Source organism: Patiria miniata, unplaced genomic scaffold (genome assembly GCF_015706575.1).
Source record: "Patiria miniata isolate m_02_andy unplaced genomic scaffold, ASM1570657v1 HiC_scaffold_7, whole genome shotgun sequence".
In the NCBI taxonomy this organism is placed as follows: Eukaryota; Metazoa; Echinodermata; class Asteroidea; order Valvatida; family Asterinidae; genus Patiria; species Patiria miniata.
In genome coordinates this window covers 42614115-42633826 of record NW_024037074.1, presented here as the reverse complement: position 1 = coordinate 42633826, position 19712 = coordinate 42614115, and the positions used below count along the sequence as shown (strand labels likewise).

At 38.7% G+C, this 19712-nt stretch overlaps 1 protein-coding gene across 2 annotated transcripts; it reads left to right on the top strand.

Moving 5' to 3' along the window:
- Positions 1–1709: 1709 nt before the first annotated feature.
- LOC119744288 (kinesin-like protein KIF26B) lies at positions 1710–5015 on the top strand. Of its 2 annotated transcripts, none has more exons than XM_038220158.1 (2): positions 1710–1971; positions 3319–5013. In XM_038220158.1, the coding sequence occupies exons 1-2, from the start codon at positions 1894–1896 to the stop codon at positions 3775–3777; spliced, it is 537 nt and encodes a 178-aa protein (XP_038076086.1). In that variant the 5' UTR covers positions 1710–1893; the 3' UTR covers positions 3778–5013. The 2 variants fall into 2 exon arrangements, with proteins under 2 accessions (XP_038076086.1, XP_038076085.1); XM_038220157.1 differs by lacking the exon at positions 1710–1971 and adding an exon at positions 2967–3080 and having other exon boundaries at positions 3319–5015.
- Positions 5016–19712: the final 14697 nt, after the last annotated feature.

Here is a 19712-nt window from a genome sequence, read left to right as displayed (position 1 = left end):
CAGACTTGTTCAGAGGAATGTTAATTTACATGTATGCTCATCAAGAGAAGAATTTGAATGTATTTGATGTTTGCTATTACTTTGCTCAGAAAGGCAGCGTGTTGTTGCGACAATGTTGAGTGTAATGGGAAAGATGAACAGAGTATGGCTTTTTAGAAAGATTCATCACATGTGTAGAGGAACATGTACAATAATGATGTTTGCAAAATCCCTTATCTAGTTCAATGGCCCTCTGGGTTGAAACCATGTAATTTTTGTTTAACATGAAGGTTGACAAACTGAATTAAAAAACCTGTTTCTGTTAGAGCGCACATGAGTTATAAATTCGCTGTGAATAATACTGTACATGTATACAAGTACATTTCCATTTGTGTTGGAAATTGTTAATATAAAGGGTAATTGTTGGAATCAAATCAAACCAATATGACATGATTAATTTCCAAATCACTAAATTGAAATGTATTAATGCCAGACAAAATGGGGCATGTACCCTCTATAAAGAAATTACCAATCTAGAAACCAAAATTGCTAACAGCTCTTGACGCTAATCAGTTCTAAGCATTGCAACATTTGTCCCCAATAATGACACCTGGTATTTGATTGGCCAATTCCACCTGTGCCATCAGGTCACAGCCAATCAGAACTCGCATAATTCCTCCCTCAAACAACAGACAGTATTGTTCCTAGTAATACATCCGGACGAACTGCCAATCAAAATCCTTTGACTGTCATAACCAGATGTTCTGGAAGTACCACACTCCAACATGAAACACGTGTTTTTCTAATGATACATAACTGGGGGTATCACAATGCTCTCCATTGCCCTAGATTTGGGGTGTCCTGGACACAGGGCTCCCAACAGGGTCAACAGTTTGACCCAATTTTTAGTGGCAATATCCAGCAGGTGTGAAATTTGGAAAGCTATTTGGTGGCCAATTTGACTTCTTGATAGAACTATCAACCTACATTTGCCTGACTTTTTGCTGAGGAGATCTGCCAACACTTGTGTGCAGACACTGAGACACTGTTTTGTATTGTTCCCAATTTTTTTTTCCCCTTCCAAGATAATTTAATAAAATAAGACCACTCGTTTGTAAAACATCGCTCTTTATACTTGCTCAAGATTCAGTTTTCTTCATACCATGGAGGAATGTTCATACAGACCTCTTTGTGAGTTGTGGACAAAAGGTTTTGGCAAAGCTTAGGCCTATAGCACAAAGAACTTTTTTTTATCAAGATAGGTATATTAGTATTATTTTTTTTGTAATTATTATGTTGTTTTTTCCAAGTGTGTGTGCAAACTAGATCTTTGAAACCCAGAATATAAAATTATCATTGTTTCCACACTGCATGATTTAATTTTTTTTAATTCAAATATTGTCAGATCAAGCAAAAAGAAATGTCGCAAGTGTAAAATACACCATGTTGTATTTTATTACTCAAGCAAACTTCCTTGTTATATTAATTTTCTCAGAAATGTGGGGTCCCAATAACCTCAGGCAAAACTCCAGTGACCTTTAGACCTGGTGTTCATGACCTCACAGGCAGCACATGGGCTGGTCAGTCAGTCCATGGTCCCTTCTGGTCAATCCATGGTCACTGCTACCCTAATCAGGCTAATTGTTTAGCCAAACACTTTGTTTACTTTGCTGGTCACAAAAGGCTGTGCTTTCACCTATGCCCTTAGGTGTTAGTGTCCAACACAGAGAGCCATACCATGTGCAAGAGAGCCCTTCAGAGTGTAAAGTCTTCAGTTTTGTCTCCAGTGAAGTTTGGTTACAATGTCCAAACTGAATGATGTGCTACAGTATATACACCACAGAGCAATCTAGAAGACAGTTGTGTGGACTTCTCCAACTCCCTTCCTTTGGATACTTGTGATATCAGTGGAAAATGTTTTCATACAAGAATAGTAAATCTGCCGGTTACCATAACCATAACTTGCCATCTGATGCTAAATCTAGACCTCGGGTATGTGAAATCATATTTGTCTATTCTTTGATTTTTGACTTGAATTATTTCGTGTGATGACTTCTTGTAAGTTTTTGGTACGGATGGAACATAGTCTTCCTATATTTGTGTATGGAAATAGGGTTTTGTTTACAAGTGAGAAATACACTGTACGTGTACATGCATTTGTAAAGTCAGCTTATATGACACCATTTGTACCTTCGGACATGTCGGAACAAAGTGTCAACAAGATGTCTAGACAAATTGTGTGTGGTGAGAGACAAGCAATTTGTCTCTTTCTGAAATCTGTGACAGATCAGAGTGCATAACAGCAAAAACCTTGCTCTTCATAGAATAGAACGTATTAAGTTGTGTTTGGATTATTTAAGTTACACTCTATGATTTACTGTTTAGGTATATTGATGATTCCTCTTCTATTCAGACAAAATACCACAACAATCAACAAACGGTGGTTTCAAAGTTGTAACACTGTTGCCCGATAGTTACCCCAACTTTCCAACCACCACCACCACAACAGTCAATTGATCATACTTATAGGTTTTGTGGTTTTGATTGGAGCTTTCAGATGCTACGAAACAGTTTGATAACAGTTATGAATACCTGAACCAGCTCCTCAAGGAATGTCCCTCAAACTTGAGATAATTGCTGAATGCTGATTAGATAAACATTGGTTGGAGTCTGATTGACAAGTGGTCCCCTTACAAACAGGTAATGACCACAACAACTGCAGGAAAACATGCATGTGTTTGCTGGTCGGATCACCAAGCTGCAAGTATATATGCATTGGCAGGTTGCATGGTTTGTGTTTGATCTTTGGAACCCCACCACAACATCCTGAACCTGTGTTATTACCAAAGCGTACTTTTTACTTTATCCATGAGACATTAAGTATTATGGACTGGTCATACATGTACACCTGACTTGGTTGTGGTGATTTTTTCGCCAATCAAACAATGCTGCAACCAGATGTACGTCCAGTACATGAAACAAATTAATTTGATCTTGTGCTCATGCAAGCACTAACAATACATAAAATAAGACCGTTTGCTTCCAAAGTCTCTGGATGGAACCCACAGTATCTGGATTGTAAAACTTGTGAAATCCTCCTTGTAAGTTTGTGATTAATGTAGCTCTTCAAGTCAGCGATTTTGTCCCAGCTACTGTTGTCTGGATAATGTGAGGCAACAAGGAGTGGATGACATTTTGTAATAACTAACTTTGTTTTTGACAACTGAAACAGGTTTTCTTGAAAAGGAACTACAGGGCCAAGGAAGGAGTGGGAGTTGAGGGGGAAAAACTTCTATTCTGTTGGTCTCAAACTTTGTCCTTTTGATCCTTTCCATGCAGGATTCTTCTGCTCTGTATGACAGACTACACATCCCCAAGTCACTCCATGAAGCCTGGAACGGCAGCCAATGTGAAGTCTGCTCCACCCAGCTGAAGCAACTCAAGCACGAAGCAGTAGCCATGGTGCAATCTCTGGAGGAGGCTCAGTCTCAGAGTGAGGCTGCCTCCCTGAGTAACCTCCCCGCTCTAGTCGGATCTCGGGACCTGGCATCCTTACAACGCTACCTCTACTCGCAGCACTCTCATGGGAATGGATCAGGGCATGGTCGCTCCTCCCGTCAAGCCAAAAGCACCTTGCCGGCAGCTAGTCGTCTTCCTGCTTCAGTGCCAGTAGCTATCCAGGCACAGCAATACTTGGAGGAGAGTCTGGGTGCTAAGTGGAGGGGCAACCAAAAGTCTGGATCTGTCTTGACACAATGCCAAGTTCAGGTAAGTACTTCCTGTCTCTTCCTCGCTTGATCTGTGATTTATAGCCTGAATACAGGATCAATACTTCTCGTAGTAAGCATCGCTGTTTGAGTAGCAACTGGCTTCATTATACAGTTGTACAATCTATGTGAATTATTTTTTTTATTTGTAAAAATCAAAAGAGCCGAATTTTTAATACAATGTAATTGGACTTCAAGTACATTTTTTAACAGTAGTGTGTATTTGTTATTTCTTAAGGATTAGTTTCTAGTTCAGCTGTTTTCATTCCCGTACCCTGGTTCATGTTTTTCAAATTTAAAAAGATTGTCATGTTTAAACTGAAAGGCTGTGATTTGTGGGTTTTGAAAGGAAGTATGTTGTACTTCCATTGAGCAAAGCTTCTTTGATACATACATGATAGTTTTTAGTTTACAAGTTTCTAATTTAATTTAGAGGGGCAGATTTTTTTGAATACCTTTTCCTTTGTGAGAAAATGTATCAATTTGTTCCAGAATCCTTACTATTTTGACCTGAATACTTGTCCCCTTTCCTTGCTCTATATTCTTTTTTTTTTTGCCAGAACAGTTCGCAAAATCATAACTCACTTTTCCACATCCAGCTTGACATGTGAGAATTTATCACTCTGGATTTATGGAGTAAAAGAAAATCCTGATTGATTGCCCCTGTAAATTCTCCCAGTGCCTCCGCCAGTTACTAGAGCTGGACCAGGGACCCAAAGCAGAGAGGGCCAGCCTCATTTCCTGGGGTAATTAGGAGCCAAACCTGCAACCCACAACTCAACAGGTGTTGACATGGATTAATTATCACCTGCCTATCAGGGGGGCATTGTTCTAACCAATGAACCTTGGGAAGTGTGAATTCCTTTATAACCAGACTGGTTTTCTGTTTCTTTTTTCATTTCCAGTTGGGGAGGGTCTATTTCACACTTCAGTAATAATTGGCACTTTATGTTAAAGTCTCAAATTCCTTGAATGTGGAGGTTTTGTATTTGTTTGTCTTGTTGGTTGGTTTGTGGTATTTATTTTTCCCCAGGGCTTAGTTTTTGTTGGCAAAGTGCTTATCCTTTCAAAGTACTTGGAGCATTATGAATGAAAATGGACAGGGTGCACATACTTGCTGTATGGTAAATTTAACATTTAAACCTTGAATCTACTTTATGTTCTTGTTCAACACCTGATAAAGAGAAACCTGTAGTCCATTGATGATTTTTTTTTTTCATTTCAAATATTCTGTCCAAAAAGTCTCGCTCTGTCTCCATTGTCTATTTTTTTTTTATTAATGAAAAGAGTAAAAAGTTCCAAGCTTACTCATGCCCCAGAATGATACATCAATTGATCTAAGTAGGTTGTACTGAGGTTGATGTTTGTCCTTTTGCTTTTTATTCAGTGCAGTTTGACCCCAGGCTAAGAATAAATCCCCTCCATAATAAACCTATCATAACTAATAGACTGAAAAAGACGCCTACAACAACAATCTTATGTGAGTCTAAATGTTTTATAATCCCGGTCCAATTGTGTCCATTTCCTTGGTAGATTTCGTTCCATTGTTGTTGTAACCCTCACAATGAATGAATGTTAGTTAGATTTATCCAACCTTGATTTAAACACGAACTCCGGAAGAAAGCAAAACATGTCAGACTTCTCTTCATTGTGGAGATTTTTATTTTCATGTGACCTCGTTACTTGCCTAAGCTCCTCAAATACAGACAAGCTAAAAACACTGAGGTGACATTTACATCAGGATCCAGAAGGAATCTTTTGAGCCATGGAGATTGAAGAATCAAGTCTAGCTTTGTTATTATTGGCTGAGAGAACCTCTCATTGTTGGACCAGGGCCAACCTTGGGACTTGTTGAGTTTAATACAAACATTGGTGGATCTAATGTTTGGTTATAAAAGGTGACGACTGACAGTGCTGAGAGGTGGGAGTTATTTACAAGGACTTTTCCTGATTGAAAAAGACATTGGTAGAGGAAAAGTGCCAGACATTTCCAAGAAACTAGAGCTAAACTGCCAGCCAGTATTGTAAGAATTCAAGTCATTTTATCAACTTAAAAGTAGAGGACTCTATGGGCTCCGTGCGCCAACAAAAGAGAGCGTGTTTTTACCTCTTTTGAGAGCTCCGTGGACGGGACACACAGTGTGCGCATACTGTACTGTACTGGTTCGCGCGCGAAGTACCCACGACTTCCTGAATGTGCAAAAGCTATAGCCACCGCATCTTCGCGTGAGCATCAGGCGTCATCGGTGCGCGAATACGTTTGAATTCAACTTGAGATGGTCTCCGAGACTAATCCCCGGCTCCAATAACTTTGGATACATTTGAAATACGCAGTGGATAGATCGGGAACCAGCCTAGGTCTCCCCCAACTCTCCTTTTCTTGCCGTACTTGTGCATGGAGCCCATAGCCTTTTCATACTATAGCATCTCGCCTTCCCCAGTTAAAATCACGGACCATTTACAATGGTCCATGTTAAAATCAACACAGGACACTGCAAGTGGAATCGGTCACCATCGAACACTAGAAGGCAAGGCATACCGTTCACACTAAAGTACGATGGTGTGTTCATTGGACGGCTGTAGATTCTGGATTTTCTACCCGGGTAGAGCCTCTCAAACCATGGTCCCAACCTGGATTGGATTTTACCTGTGTAGAGTATCGGACCCGTGTACCGGTAGCCCAAGCCATGTTTGATTCTTGCTGTAGTTGTGAAAAGGATTCCCGAAATGTCTGTGTTGGACTTTGGAAATTTTGGATAGTGTGAAAAGCCCAAAAGTGTTTCAACCCATTTGACATTACTCCTCCCCACATTTCAAACCCAACACAAATAGGGCCTACGCCCTAGCAGATCATGATCGGGTACCGCGGTACATCAGCTTGTAAGCCCAAAAGTGTAGATACATTTTGTATCTGTAGATCTTGGCTTGAGCAGCTAGGGTGTTTCAGATGTAGAAAGTTGAATGGAAAAAATTCTACCAAAATTTTCAAATGCCTCACAAATTCAGTAAGAGTTTAATTTGAATGGTGGCTGGTACACAGACCAGATAAATGCATGTACTGTCACTAAGCTTGTTACTGTCCATGTGCTTCATCTACCAACATTTGAGTCTGGTGGTGATTGTGTCATCTTTCTTATGGTATCTGATACATTGTACCTCAACAATCGGTCCCTTCAGCAACATACCCATATCAGGTGATGTACAGTTTAGTACAGTTTGGTCAACTGAATTCGAATTGAAAGTGCACAAACGTTTTGTAAAACATGCATTTTACAAATCACAAATTATTTTTAAAAAAAGATTGGCACAAAATAAAGAGGAATTTTAATTATATGGAATTCATTTCAATTTTCAAAGAAAATATCTGTCACCCGAGCTGCATGACTATCTTGAATATATTTATCAATATTGAACAATGTGACAACACTATGCTAACATTCTTATGTTTAGTCACCACAAACTACAGTAGGCTACATGTAGCTAGCTTTTGTGTATAAAATATGACATGAAATGTTTTGCACTCACAGGTTTAGGTGCAAATTTTATCCCTCCAATTAAGTCTTAGCTGTGTTGGCAGATAATTAAACATACTTACACTCCAGCTGTGGGTGTAAACCCAGTCCACTTATCCAATTAATCATTGAGTGATCAACAAATGAAACCCCATCCCACTCTGTAATTAAGAAGTAAAAGCCTAGCGTCATGCCCGGGTAATTATAAAACTCCCTAAGCAATTATAACGAAACCCAGAAGCGAGGAACGAAGAAGGCTTTTTACTATTTTCCCCTGGTTTGGTGATTATTTTTCGTTGGACTGGGTTAACTCGGGTCGTGCATTGCGGCGCGGCTGCCAACTACGGCGTGATGAATCTCTCCTCGCATGGATGCACCGAGGATTACGGGTATGGTAGGAGGCAGGTGTTGGGCGGGTCGTTACGGAGTGTGTTATGGATGCGTAAGGAGGGTCACTTGGACGTGTTGTGGGTACCCAGATGGTAATGCCACGCCTGGGGTTGGCTTAGCCCTTCCGGTTGGATTGACCGGTCAGCTGGTATTACGTGGTCAAAAATAATGGCTCGTATGAAAATAGATGTCTCATCTTATGAATGAAAGAGGGAACAATGGGAGATGTGCTACAACACAGGTTTTTAATTACATCAACATATCGTTACAATTTTCACGAAGAGACAAATTTCCTGTTCCCTCAGTACACAAAATTTGCCACTTTGTGAAAACTGCTACGATATGTTACTGATCTTATTTTAGGTTCACTGAATGCACAAAAGGTTCAATATCCATGCCATACAAAACTATTGCCTCTAACTCCACCCTATATGCATGGTCTTTTGTGTTGATGATCACCATTCTATACAAGGCTACATTTATACATGTACAGTAGGTACATGTACATGTACATGTGCATGTATATGTATACATGTACACAAACTGAAATATCCTGCCTATCCATGAAAACACAGATTTTTCTGCTAGACATGTAGTTACTACTAGTTAGCAATAATTCAAAATTATGGGGAGGAAAAACTTAAATTTGGCCATGGCTATGGCGTATTTACAACCAATTAATGCATAAATTGAATAATAATTATAATAATTTATTCTTAATATAGCGTTTTACAAAAACAAAATGTACATTAAAATCTCAAACCTCTTTACAAAATATCAGAAACCGCATAAAAAGTAAACCAGTTACCAGTAGTTGAAAAGTTAAAAATAACACCTTTTAAAAAGAAATATCTTAAGCTGTGATTTAAAAATTCCCAATTTTCATTCATGTTTCTCAAATAAGTTGGACTGATGTTAGCAGGAATATCTTAATCAGTTCGAAAGCCGATGCTACATGTACAAGTACAAGCTATGCTTAGCCTGCGGATGATGCATCAAGACGTATTGATTAGGATTTCACAGAATTAAACAGATGGGTTTGTTTACAAATCATAATTTGAAAGTTGCAATGAACTGCACGTTGTTCATCCGTCCGCGTAGTCATCAAACAAATTATATTTACCATGACCAAAAAGATTTGCAAGTTTAATCAATCCGAGTTGTAAATCAAAACACTAAGAGAGACGAAACAGAACTGAAGATGACACTGCCATCGACTCTGCTTCCCCTAGCAACAAAGAGTCTCTAATCATGGAGTTCATTTGCTCAAAGTCCACATGTGTTTATTTACATCAGCGGGACCAAGAAAAAAAAAAGGGAGAGACAAAATAGAATTGACCATCGCTATATACTCCACTCTGTTGATTCAACGCGGGGAAGTAGGCACTAGTGCCGCCTCTTCCAAGTTAATAATCTTCCATCTATCAACCGTGGACAATCTTGGCTCTGCCAATCTCTAGATTAGAACCAATTATTTGAAGGGGAGAGAGAGAGGAAGGGGGGGGGGGGGCTCCGAGAAATAGTGGTAGTGAATCATCCTTGGGTGGTGATGAGATGGAGGGTTGTCCTGGTAGTGCGCATCCCCGGTACCCAATTCTGTATTTATAGGGAATGTGTGCTGTGTGAAGTATCTGCTAAGTGGTAGTTTGGGGGAAGGTGATCACTCAACTAGTGGTCTATGAAGTACAGGATGTATCTTTTATGCTGGTGGGAAAATTGCAATGGGCACCTTGATTGTGACAATACTACAGTTTTGGTAAACCAACAGGATTAAAATTCTTCTTTGTTGTGAAAAAATACTTGTTAATTCCTAGCTTTATCTGTCTTAAATACAAAGCTTTTAATCTGAAGAAGAGCTCATAGTGTGGCATTGGATTTGTACAAGATGCACATGGATGAAATGTTTCTCTATTGGGAAAAAAATGACACTGGTCGTTAGCACTGGAAATCACTGAGGAGTTTGTTAGTTTGAGTTCCTCCCAACCAAGCTTGTGTCTTTCTCGTAGGCTGTTGTGTGATTCATACATTTGTGATTGGCAAACCCTTGACACTACACGAATCCGAGGTTTTTTTTTAACAAATTAAAGAGAAGGATACGAGTCCATTACATTTGACATCATGCACATCTTTCTTTTTGTCACCCTCAACCAACCAATATTTTTGAATGTGGACAATAGGCCTACCAGTTTTGGTATTTTGTATACACTGTACATGTAGGCCAATGGTGAGTGCAGCAAGTGTGACACTATTTCAAAATGTATTCCCCCGTATCTATATTTCATTCAAAGATCTTCACAAACAGCCACACTAGTGTTTACACATATCAGCGTGCTCATGACAGTATTAGCCTACATGTATATGAATTTGTCTCTATCGAATCAAAATTAATAATGATTGTGGCGTCCCCCTCAACCCCTCCCCCCCCCCCCACCCCCACCCCAGCATAACCTGTCAAGTGTATGTACAAGTAAGATAATTCTTCAGAAAAAAACAATCAAAGTGTCCAAGAAAAAGATTTGGTATGAGGACCCATCAAAATGATAATGATCAGAAATCTGTTTCCTGTAGAATTTACACAAATTAGACTAGTGCCAGTTTGTGAAGATGACAAAAAGATTAGAAACATTCATTTTGCATTTCAAGCTACATTAATGTGTCTTCTTTTCTCTGAACTTTGTTCAAGTTTTGATGTTTGGTACAATCTGATTGTGTTGTTCGTGTAACAAAATGATTATATGTTGTCAAGGATATTTATGTGTTGTCAAATGAACGTGCCAAACATGTTTTTAGTAAATATTTTATTGTCAGGCGTGTCGTCACTTTTATTTGATGCGGCTATATTGGTGTCATTTTGCGGGTGTCACTTAAAATATAAACAAAATTAATATCAATTTTTCAAGAATCATGACATTTGCCTTACCATAATAGCCAGATTGCATTGCCTGTCCACTGTCTTGTCAGTTTCCAGCTCATTGATTTGTGATTAATTTGCAAATTAATCAAAAGAAAAGAAAATGCTGAGCAGTTCAAAAATTAACCGTGAGTAAAAATGGACCCAGCTTCCACCACAGTAGGTTCGGTTTACTTGCATGAATATTTATGACTCGTTGAAGTCCTGTTGTTGATATGCTAATGAAGATTGAATGAGTCAAGACCAGCCGTCATTACAACTATCAGTCCCACAAGACACCAGGGGTCTACTGTGATTGAATTCATTCCTTCTACCCTGCTGGACCGGTACCCTGTGCCTCAGGCCACTGGTCCCATGCCAGGACATGGTTTCACTGCCTCGGGCAATTGTGTTTCCGCAGAAGGTGTTAACAGCATTAAAATCACAAGCCCATGTGTTCTGCTGGTGGACTGGTGTCACATGCTCAAATTGATGCAAACTGAATTGCATTACATTGGACTACCAGGGAAGACATTGCCTTACTTTGTACATCATCTGTCAGATTTTTTCCCCTTTAACTTGGAAAGATGAGAGGGCGGGATATGTGTACAAAAACACATTGCAGATTTACAAATAAAGAATAATTAGATTTAACATTACATTTTGGAAATTCTTTTGCACAGTACAACATTTGTTTAACGCAGTGGAGATGTGTGGGGAATAAGTAAATTGTAGGCCTATTACATGTATGTTAAAACTAGTATGTGAAATAAACACAAATCGTATTCCGAATATCACCCAGCAGTGATTAGCCTATAGAGAATATGATATAGGCCTAATTACTGATTTCGCCATCCATAAATTTCTTTGAAAATCTTGTTCAACACAAAAAAGATGAAATTGTAACTGTCCTGCGAAAATACATTATTTGTCTTTTTTTTTTGTTTTGATAAATTAGTCTTACTCTCTTCAGTTGCTGTCTTAGTTGATCTGTGTTTTCCCCCTTTTGTTAGGCGCTGTGATCATGGTATAGCGCGATATAAATACTCTGTACATTATAATCATTATTATTATTATTATTAATACTCAAACATGGCAACACCTAGATGACATTATTTCTTTATCAAACCACTCCCCCGCCAACAAAAGATGTTCCGCAATCTCTCCTTCTAACATTTCATCAAGCCATCCCGATGTCAAGAGTGTGTCTTAATGAGGCTCACTAGATTCAGAATCACATTCCCGACCCAACTTTGCCTTGTCCCATCTCGTTCTCCGCGTACCCATCTTAAGTATTTACCCAGTTAGTACTCATCATGCGCGGTCATGGCCAGACATGTATACTTTCCCATCGTAAGAGGGTAAGGCTGCTGGTAAGATTCGGGTTCTGTTACAAAGTTGACTCGGTCGTAGCGGATGTGAGGCTCTGTCAGCAAATATTTTGACACTTTTTTTTAGGCTGGTACCGGTAGTATGAATCATGGAATTTTAAGGAAGTTTACATTTACATGTACATGTAGTTACAGTATCGGGAAGTTACCGGTACATGTATTCTCTTTTTGTCTTGGTACTCTTGAGGTCGAAATTGGTACACCGAAAAGTAGCACTCTAAATAGATATCTTTTGTGTGAACGTTTTGTAAAATTTGCAAACTTGTATTACAGATAATGTGAAACACATTTAATTGGAAGACGGAAATTGGAGTATAATTTACTAGATTTATACATACTTCAGCTGTAGTTTTCAGGGTGAGACATCAGGTATAAGGCCAAAAAAAAAAAAAAACAGTTCTGCTTCCGATTACATGACATTTGAAAATAGGGTACATGTAGGTATCGGTAGTTAGGGAAGTTAAGGGTCAAGAGTAAAATGTAGAAATTGTTACAGTAGTTTTTTTTTTTTCTCATTTTTCGCTTAAAAAAATTAGGGTAGGTGCTGTCAAAATAGGGTAGGTATAGGGAAACCGAAGCAGAACTATTTTTTTTTTGCCTAATGAAGAGTGCTGTAAGCAAAGTGAAGAATGGAAGAAGTGAACCATAAAAAACATACTTTTGATAAACAATTTTCCAGCATACGGTTAGCACAATTGAACAAGCTTATTGACAAACCTTAGCAACATATTGCTTAAGATTATGACATATTATTATCGGGCCGTATCAGTAAAAAATTACTAACATGGTTGTGGGACAGTTGTAAAAACTTTTAATCCATACAGCCCAAATGAGCCCATGCAGTTGGGTTTTTGTAATTTTATCCAGTTTTTTCTTAATGTTCCAATTCAATTCAATTCAGTTCTGTAACATTTATTTCAATGAGGTCATTCTTTAAAATATCCATGTACCGGGTACAAACAAATTACATGTACCGTACACAGAGATTAATAATAAAATTTGCATATTAAATGACAACATTTAGGTATTTAGGGTTAAGCAAAAATGCTTTTGTGCCCTTACCTATGGTCAGACAAACATACAACCAAGATTCCAGTTGTCTTATCAGTCTTTTATTCAGTTCTGTAGTCGTCCATAGTTTGTGTGGGTTTTTCTTTTCACTTTTGGGGAGAACTCTCAATTATTTTCCATTTTTTTAAATTTCAGTTCTTTCATTGCTCTTTATCCCTGTTTGATTTTTTATCTTCCTTTTTAATACGTTTTGTAAACCTTTGTAATTTTTATCTTAATTGTAATCAGGGGTATGGATGAACACATTCGTTACTTTTGTTCATTCCCTGACGGCCCCTGCTTACCTTCTTCTATAAATCTTTTTTTTCTGATTTTTTACCTTTTTAACTCTTACTCTTGTAATATCTAAATATTTAAAATAAATAACACAAAATAATGTTCTCCTTGTTAATGTTAGTGACACACTGAAATGATAAAGATTTTCCCTTTAAAACCTGGAAACCCTGGCTCAATCTGGCGAAGATCTGGGTATACTTGACCATGTTCAAACTACTCAAACTAAAACTAACAATCAGAAATGTGTAACTCGAGAGAAGACCTTGGCTATTATGAGGGCAATGGCCACACAGGCGCGCTGGCCATTCATGGTCCATTGAGCATTGCCTGCTACCTGTGTGTCATGTGCAGCCAGCCCCAGTGTGATTGTAGGGTGAACGTCCCCTGCAGACATCATAAGTATTGATAAGTCTGGGTAAAATATGTGGTCCTTGATGGAATCACCTGCGTTTGAGGTGGATATGACGAAAAAGACTTGTAGGGTACACGATGTGCTACGTAAAAAAATTGTGTGCAAAAATTCCTTTGCTGTCTTTGTCTTTTTTTGATGGCTTTTGTTTTGTGCCATTGCTCAAATTTCTATAAAAAAAAAAGTAATTGAACTGTTTCAATTTTTAAAAGTCTGAATGTGATGGGCCTATATTTATCATTTAATGAAAATAAGACAAGCATATCTTTTGAAATTTTTTCGTGTGGAATTCAAAATATCCCTTGACTGTGTTTATTAAACAAGGACAATCCTGTATGTACATGTATATATGAAGAATGTGCACATTTGATGAAATTGCGTTAGAACTACAAGATATGATAATATTTTGGTGTGCCTTAAGAGAATAAAAAAAAGTCTCCGGTTTCTGGTATGCGCGCGCGTCGCCGTAGCCATGCGCGTCGGCAAAATGAAAAAGTTTTTTTTTCAATACAAGATGATGTTTCAAAACCGCCAAACTCACTGGTTTGACTGGAATTCTGCTGCTGCACAATTTTAACGTGTTTTTAGATGGGGTTATGATCGAGAATAAGATTTATGTGGCCTCTCTGGACTCCCATATATATGCACTAAGTTTAGTCGGGCACCATTTGCAGTCATCAGCCGACATTTGAAGCCAAAAAAAACCAAAAAACAGGTAAAAAAAAAAAAAGCCGCGTCGCCGAACCACTTTTGGGGCAAGCTCCATACCAGAAACCGGAGACTTTTTTTTTTTGGCCTAATATGGACAATTTTTTTCGCTATTTCCATCAAACCAAAACCGGCGCATTTAAGTACAATGTATGAGATCAGAATGCATTCTTATCACACATCTGTGGCTAGGCATAGAGCAACATATTAAAACTCATTATGTTGCCATCTAATGGCTCGAAGAAAGCATCATGATAATCATTGAATTGCTGCATTGCGGCACGCGCATGCACCATGTTCCTCCTGTAAACCGATGCTGCGAGATGAAAGATGCATCAGGCATGCCACGGCAAACTCACAGAAACAGTGAACGCAGCGGAGCATGAAATAATCTGTTGCAGGGACCAGCTGCCAGATATGGGATGGAACGGACTGGAGATGAATGGGTGCAGAGGAGGGGAAGGAATCCAAGGTCAACATTACGCTGTCCATGTGACAAGGTGATGTCAGCTGTTATAGGAGACAATCAACCAGTTCTTAAAATGTAATTTTCATGTTGTGAATGTTTCACGTGAGTCTAGACAGACAGATGCTGTCGAGCAATTATTCAAACAAAGGGAGGCGGCCAGCGTTTTCAAATTCTCATTTAGATAAAAGGTTTATGTTGTTGGAAGAGTGTTTTTAATTTTAATTGTTCCTTTTTGGGGGGGTATGCTCATGGAAACATGAATCAGTGACCTGGAAAAAAGTTGATGGAAGATGGAAGGCATGGTTTATGGCAAATAATAATGGAATGAATCAAGAAATCTACAGCTCCTTACAAAATAAAAATAACCCCTTGCCTCCCACTGATTCTGTTAATTGCAGAAGTTTTTCAATTTTGTGTGTGTAAGGGGGGTGGGTGTTATAAATATAATAAATTTATTGGAACCACAGTTCAAAGTCCATTTAATTAATTTATTGTGTTGGGTTACGTAGCGTTTTCCACCAGTGTATCATCATTATATTCATCTGGAATATACTGTAGGATATCAATTTCTGTCACTTGCGTCCCACCATTGAGTAAGCAATTTGACGCCAAACGGACAGCCTGTCGGACTTTTCAAAGACATAAATCACCGGAGTTAACCCTCTCTGAAGACCAAAGATTAGGAAAATGTAAAAAGGTACACAAATTATAACAACTGTTTTGGTGACAGATCATCTTCTTCCTAAGCCGTCTGTAATTTGAGAAATTTCCACTTTAGTTAAAAGTCTTCTTTACAGGAAGCGCCGGTCTGGTTTAAAAGAAAAACAACCCTATCATTTATTATTTACAAAGTCGCCTCATTTCCGTTTTATTCAAATGCATTACAATTAACTCGGTCTAAGGTTTCCCTGAAATAAAGAGCTTTTGTAACTCTACACCGCTGGCCTCATTACGATTTATGACTCATATTATGGTTTGGTGGTTTTTTTAAAGAGTGAGTTTCATTGTCTTTTTGACCTGCTGTTGCCAGGTAACCTCACCAATAAATCTGGATTTGGAACAAAGACTGTAGGTTTAAGTGGGATCATTGGGCTCTGGTCCCCAGACTGCAGCCACCCCTGGTACCGTTATGATCCTTTTATGGTGCCCGGGCAATCCCGGACGGCACTTAAAAGGAACTTGGCGGTAGCGCGGCAGCCAGGATTGTTCATTAGACGAGAAAAACCAACATTTCGGTGGAAAATGACTTGTTTTATGACTCAGCAATAAATGGACGCAAGTCAGTCTTAATTGAAATGAGGAAGATGGACATTTTCTTTTGTGCTAACAGCTTTTTTTGACTCTCAGCCCCCGCACACACACACGGAAATTGCTCTCCCTCAAAAGCCTTCTTACAGGTACCTGACCCTCAAAATCATGGGATATTCTACCTCTGTTTAGGCCGACAGCCTACAGGTATTCTCGTTGTGATAGTAGAGATGAAAGATGTGCCATATTTTCTCAATATCGACAATTATTCACTTGCTTTATGCAGCATAGGCCTACTCCAAGTTAAACATTTACAGATTTGAATATTTTTCAGAAAGCTCAACCTAAGCTCCAAGATTAAAATGTTAAAATGTTCAGGTTGTTAAATTGCTTAATTGTAAAATTTCCGTACTGGTACTGGTCTTGTTTCCTGTTGAATTGTTGACAATGTAGACACCAACATTAAGCTATACTCACATAGTCATTCCCCTCCCACCCGAAACCCCACACTTGGCAACGTATCCCTTCTTTGCCCTATGTACCCCCCTCCTTATACACTTGATCTTTCTCTGACACCTCATGAGCATGCCCCCCACCCCCACCCCACCCCCCCCCCTTCACCATGACACAACAACTGGTACTCAACCCTATTAGGCTTGTACAAATTGACTGGTAGGCAAAGCCCGCATTGTTGCCGAGTACCAATCAATCAGTCTTGAGGCTTTCGAACCCTGCTCACTTCACTGTTGACATAGGTGCTCTGCAGACCCCGTTGTGATTCACAATTTCACAGGTGTTTGGAGAGAGTATTCATAACGTTTTGAATGCAGTTCAATGGTAAAATCAATGTTTTTCTGGAATGAATGGGTGGCCATTTAAAGGAAGAAGTACTGGTATTTGTTGTAGGCTACAGCAGATTTTAAAAATTGTGTTTTATGAGTGTGGACATCTTTCTTTGTAATTAATATAGGGATAGCTGATTTGTTTTGGTTTAGTTCTTTTTTAATTAACATTTAATTTTCTGAGTGTATAGAAATATCTATTGGATTTTTACTTACAGTTTGGAAAAGAACTAGACCATTCTGTTATAGATAATAGGCTATACACAATATTTTGATTTCTTTCGTATGTTTTTGTATGGATTTGCTAAGTGCTTCCAATATACAGGTATATATTTTCAAAATAACTGGTTTTCAACTTTGGCTGTCCGAAACAAAAAAAATACAACTTCAATTACAATTCAATTGTCGTTTATTTTAAAAACACTACAAATACCACCAAATGAGAAGTCATAGACATACAGTTAGTTGACATTAAAAAGTACAAGACAAATTATTTCACAGATATTTCAATAGACATTTAAACAAAAATTACTGTAAATAACTACATGTGGAGTCATTACAGTGTAAATTACAGGAAATACCTTAGGGAGCATCGATCTACTTGTAGCCTATTTGCGACAGTAAAATGTTGCCTATAAAGAGGAGTTGTGACATTAGGAAGACATTGAAATGTCTCCCTAATGTCTAATGTCTGGTGTCTTCCTACGGTACAAGTACGGTAATGACGACAAAATGTCTCCTTAAGGGTAAATTAACAGGAAGTTTATAATACTTTAATTTGATAAATAAAGTACAAGTGTCGGGGTTTTTTTGGTGGGATTTTTTGTGTTTGTGGGTTTTTTCTTAGGGGGGGGGGGTTTAGTGTTTCAGACATGCTTGTTGAGTAAAATACCACAGGCCAGCAAACAGAGAGGTATCTGTGGTAATTGAGACAAATTTCAGGAACCTCAAATGTTAAAAGCCTCAGCTGGTTTGAATTTTCTTCTCGTTTGTGGGTCAATATCCAGAGCGGGCAGAAGCCTTTGCCGTTTGGGTGCGTCTCGCCATTTATCCTCCTGTAGCTGAGCATGTACCGGTACCAGTATTAGGTTACTGTACAGATCCTAGCCTCTTCAATTTTCATTACCCTAGCATACTCATCCTAAACAGCCACCACTCCAGAAAATCAGAAAAAAAATTGAAAGAAAAAAGTCCTACATGTACGTGCTCCGTGACTAACTCCTGCGGAATGCACGTTTTTGGCTTTGTCGTCAGTTGGATGGGTGAGTGGAGGAAGGGAAAAACAGAGACATTTGGACAATGTGTCAAAACTGTTTTCATTTGTCTTGAATAAATGAGAATAAATGGTGTTTTGATTGAGGCCTCTGAAGCACTTTTTCTTGGGGATGGGGCCATAAAAGTCTGGGACTGGTTTAAAATTAATTTTTGTTGGGTCAACATGCGACATGCGTAAAATTATGAATGATTTCACTATAAAACATGACAGGAATTTTTTTTTATCACCAACGATGTGTTGGGGGAGACGGTGAATGCTTATCTGTCAATGGATAAGCGAGGTAAGTTTGCTAATGTGGAAATTGAAAGATGGATGGTTTATATTTTTTATAGGAGCTGTCCATACTCTGTGCAGTAAGAAAGCATTGTGCAAACAATGGACGCCATTTGAACAAAAATATTGCACTGACTTACCCCAGAGTATAGAAGCAGGAACTGTCTTCAAAGTTTTCATAATTAACTGTTTTTTCTCTCTGACTGCCCAACTTCAAATTGACCAAATGCCAATTAAGTCGCTTGTTGTCATTAATTTTCCAGTACTCACAAGGGACATTGACTTACAAGGTATTGTTTTCAAACCGTTTTTGACTCTGCGACCCTACGGCTTGTTGTGTCTGGCGAACCCCTGATTCTCAAAGCCAATATGCCCGCCCGAAACCCAATCTGCTTCCGCGTACCTTACACATAGGATCGGATCCATTTGAGATTGCGGGTACACGGGCGGCATTTTGTTGAACATTTCCCCTCTGTTCCTCTGTGGTTTTGTTCCCATTGTGTGCGCCACTGTATCATTTGTCCCCAGTGCTCTAGAATTTCCAGCGCTGAATTTAATTTTGTCACGGTTTTTGAGCCCTCGTTTTGTGCGGCTGAAGTGCCCATTGTTATGGTTGTAGTACTGCAGCTTGTTGACTCGTATTACATGCACTGCTTATTTTCGCACCAATGATTTGAATATTTCGTCAAAAGCACTGTCTAATTATAAGTATATTTGATTGTGAACTTTATGTTCTTTGTTAATCATTAAGTTGTACTCAGTGTGTATTTAAGCATCAAGTCACTTTGCCTACATTTGCAAATAAATCACCAATAAAAACATTATATATTTGGACAAAAATGTACCATTAGGCCCCCCAAAAAATAGCATACGGTTTCTGGTATGGAGCTTGCCCCAAAAGTGGTGCGGCGATACGGCTTCTTTCTTTTTTTACTTTTTTCTTCTTCAAATGTCGGCTGATGACTGCAAATGGTGCCCGACTAAATTTAGTGCAAAATACCTGGTATTTGGGAGCCAAGAGAGGCCACATAAAGCTTATACTCGATTGTAACCCCGTCTAAAAACACGTTACAATTGTGCAACAGCAGGATTCCAGTCAATCCAGTGAGTTTGGCAGTTTTGAGACATCATCTTACATTGAAAAAAAGAACCTTTTTAATTTTGCCGATGCGCATGGCTACGGCGACGCGCGGGTATACCAAAAGCCGGAC